The 3,246-nt window shown below is 56.9% G+C and overlaps 1 protein-coding gene across 1 annotated transcript in view; it reads left to right on the plus strand.

Annotated features, from left to right (window-relative positions):
• Positions 1–1,811: 1,811 nt before the first annotated feature.
• Positions 1,812–3,246, plus strand: part of DLL1 (delta-like 1 (Drosophila)) — a 22,905-nt gene continuing 21,470 nt past the window's right edge. Inside the window, exon 1 of the mRNA XM_015558340.1 lies at positions 1,812–1,874. Coding sequence (XP_015413826.1) covers positions 1,812–1,874 — 63 coding nt within the window. The remainder of the gene's footprint in view (positions 1,875–3,246) is intronic.

Consider the following 3,246-nt stretch of genomic DNA (forward strand, 5'->3'; position numbering starts at 1 on the left):
AGAAGCTCCCGCCCCCGCCACTGTGCTCGCCAGCTGTGAGCCCAGCTTCTGGCTGGGCAGCGCTCCCCCTGTGGGAGCACACTGACCATCAGGGGGCAGCTTCTATGTTGAGCATCTGCCCCCTGGTGGTCAGTTCATGTCATAGTGACCGGTTATTCCACCCTTTGGTCGATTTGCATATTAGTCTTTTATTATATAGGACTAGAGGCCCGGTGCACAAAAATTTGTGCCACTCGGGGGGGGAGAGGGGATGCCTCAGCCCGGCCTGTGCCCTCTCACAGTCTGGGCCCCCTCGGGAGATAACGACCTGCTGGCTTAGGCCTGCTCCCAAGTGGCAGAGGGCAGGCACAATCCCTAGGTGCAGTCCCTGGTCGGGCTCAGAGCAGGGCCGATTGGGGAGTTGGGCCGCCACCCCCTGTCATGCACAGAGCAGGGCCCATCAGGGGGGTTGGGGCTCTGAACCCTGTCACGCACAGAGCAGGGTCAATCAAGGGGTTGGGGAGCCCCCCCTTGTCATGCACAGAGCAGGGCCGATCAGGGGGTTGAGGAGCTCCACCCTGTCACTCACAGAGTAGGGCCGATAGGGGAGTTGGGGCACCGTCCCGTCACACTCAGGGCAGTGTCGATCAGGGGGTTGGGGCGCCGCCACTGTCACACTCAGGGCAGGGCCAATGGGGAGGTTATGGCTCTACCCCATCACACACAGAACAGGGCCCATGGGAGGGGGGGGTTAGGGCGCCGCACCGTCACACACAGAGCAGGGCGATCAGGGGGTTGGGGAGCTCTCCCCTATCAGGCACAGAGCAGGGCTGATCAGGGGGTTGGGGCACCTTCCCCTGTCACGAACAGAGCAGTGAGGATAGGGAGGTTGTGGCCCCGCCCCCTGTCACACACAGAGCCGCGGGCGATCAGGGGGTTTGGGCGCTGCCCCGTCATGCTGGTCCTGGTGCCGGGAGGCCTCTCCGCTCTGCTGATCCCGGTGCTGGAAGGCATATTACCCTTTTACTATATAGGATAGAGGCCTGGTGCATGGGTGGGTGCCGGCTGGTTTGCCCTGAAGGGGGTCCTGGATCAGGGGGGGGGTCCCCACTGGGGTGCCTGGCCAATCTGGGTGAGGGGCTGAGGGCTGTTTTCAGGCCGACTGAAGCTCCCAACCGCTCCTTTTTTTCTTTTCTTTTTTTTTATTCTGGGCCAGCTTTAGCTCTGGCTCCAGCTCTGAGGCTTCTGCTGCTGAAAGAAGGTATCTGGTTTGTTTCGGTTCTATAGTCGAAACTCTGTATCAACTCCAGCTCTGAGATCCCGGCTAGCTGAAAGCTGGTTTCTGGGTGTGTTTTTTTTTTAGCTTCTATATTCGTTACAATGTTTCTTAAACTGCAAGCTCAGGGGCCGGCAAAGCAGGCAGGGAGCGTTGGTTTCCTCCATCACTGAAGCAAGCAAGCCTCATGTTAGTTTCAAGCTGCCTGGCTGCCATCTTGGCTGGCAGTTAATTTGCATATCGCCCTGATTAGCCAATGGGAAGGGTAGCGGTCGTACGCCAATTACCATGTTTCTCTTTTATTATATAGATGGGTGTTTCTAAGGTGCTTAAAATATCTCTTCTATTAAATAGTTTAACCTGCAACTTTATGTGTTTTCCTCAAACCCAAAAGCTAAGTGTGGCTAGAAGCTCTGTTTAAGGAAACAGGAGTGAGCTGAGGCTGAGTGGGTAGGGCCAAGAGCAAAGGGGCGCAGACCACACAGGAGCTTACACTTCACCTGAGGGGAAAGCACCTGCATCTCAGAAACACTCCCCTGCCTTTCGTGGAGAAGGGATGGAGGCCGGCGAGACTGAGACAGATGAGGGGCTACTGTGGATGCTGGTGGACTGGCTGCCGGTATCCCACAGCCTCCCCATTTTGGAAGAACCTGAACACTAGAGGGTACAGAGTCCTACTTCCTACTGCAAAAGACTAGGGAGGGTGGAGAGACCATACGGTACCCAGATGAACCAAAGGCATGGGGTCCACATTCCCGCATGTGCTCAGTGTGCATTCAGCTCGGGCTTCCTGTGCTCTGGGCCGTGGGCTAGCAGCTGCGGACAAGGCAGTGAACCGGAGAGTCCCTGTCTCAGATCTGGATCTTTAAGAGGGAAGCAAAGGCTGAGTTGTTCAAGAAGAAGAAACACAGGTGTGTGTGTACATATGTCAAGATGCATAAAATCGTACACTTAAAATGTTTCCTTGTTCTATGAATTTTCTGCAAAGAACATGGCTACTTTCTACAATCAGAAAGCCCCACAGCAAACACCCCTGTAGTCCCTCTGGCACTTACCAGTATTGTGCAGACTCTCGGAAAAGGCACTTCTGCCCGCAAAGGCGGGAAGAGCTGGCCGGGCCAGCAGTGTCACAGGCAGTAACGGTGAAGCTGGACTGGAACCCACCTGCCTCTGAGTCTGTATTCCTTTCACTAGGACTCTAACGCCTAACACTTTGCATGTCAGTCCAGAGATCTGTCCTTCCAGAAGGTTCTCCCAGTCCCTGGGGCCCTGACAGAATGATCAAGAGGGCGGCAACCCAGATTTGGGCCCCTGGGGGCCCCCACCCTAGTTCCCCAATCCCCCTCAAGGGCCAATGAACCACAACCACTGTCACAGAATAAGAACATGTGCGCAGACCCGTCAACACGGAGGCCTCGTTTATCCCGATTTCAGGGTAAGAATCCACTATGAATTTTACATTCAGGAGCGAAAGCTAAAACACTGATTCATCAGAGGCTTCCGCAGGTTCTGGCTTACCATCTGCGGGCTGGCTATCGGTTCTAACAACACGCTCTAAGCCCGCAGGAGAGAAGTGTGGACGGGCACGCGAGGAGGCACACCCGGCCCGAGGAATGGGGACGCTGGCCTGGGAGAAGCAAAGGGCAGGAAAACTTTTAAAAAAGGAAGCTGACAGCCATACAATCTCCGCACCGCTGCTAGGGAAGCCGCGGGATGAGCCTAGAGCTCTGCACGCCCTCTCCGGGGGGCACCTCGCCTCCAGCCCCCACCCCCGGGTTTTCCCGGTTCTACCCGCGACCACCACGTCTCCTGAGTGTCCAGCCTCAACCTGACACCCACTCTCTCCTCCGCGGGGCGGGATGGCTCCCCTTCCCTCCCACCCCCACACGGACTATCCAAACGCGGCCCAAAACCCCTCCCCCACGACGCAGACGCTGCCTTCGTGCACGTTCCTGGGCGGCGAGCCGTCACCCTTCGGTACCCGAGGGTCC

Source organism: Myotis davidii, unplaced genomic scaffold, assembly GCF_000327345.1.
Source record: "Myotis davidii unplaced genomic scaffold, ASM32734v1 scaffold592, whole genome shotgun sequence".
In the NCBI taxonomy this organism is placed as follows: domain Eukaryota; kingdom Metazoa; phylum Chordata; class Mammalia; order Chiroptera; family Vespertilionidae; genus Myotis; species Myotis davidii.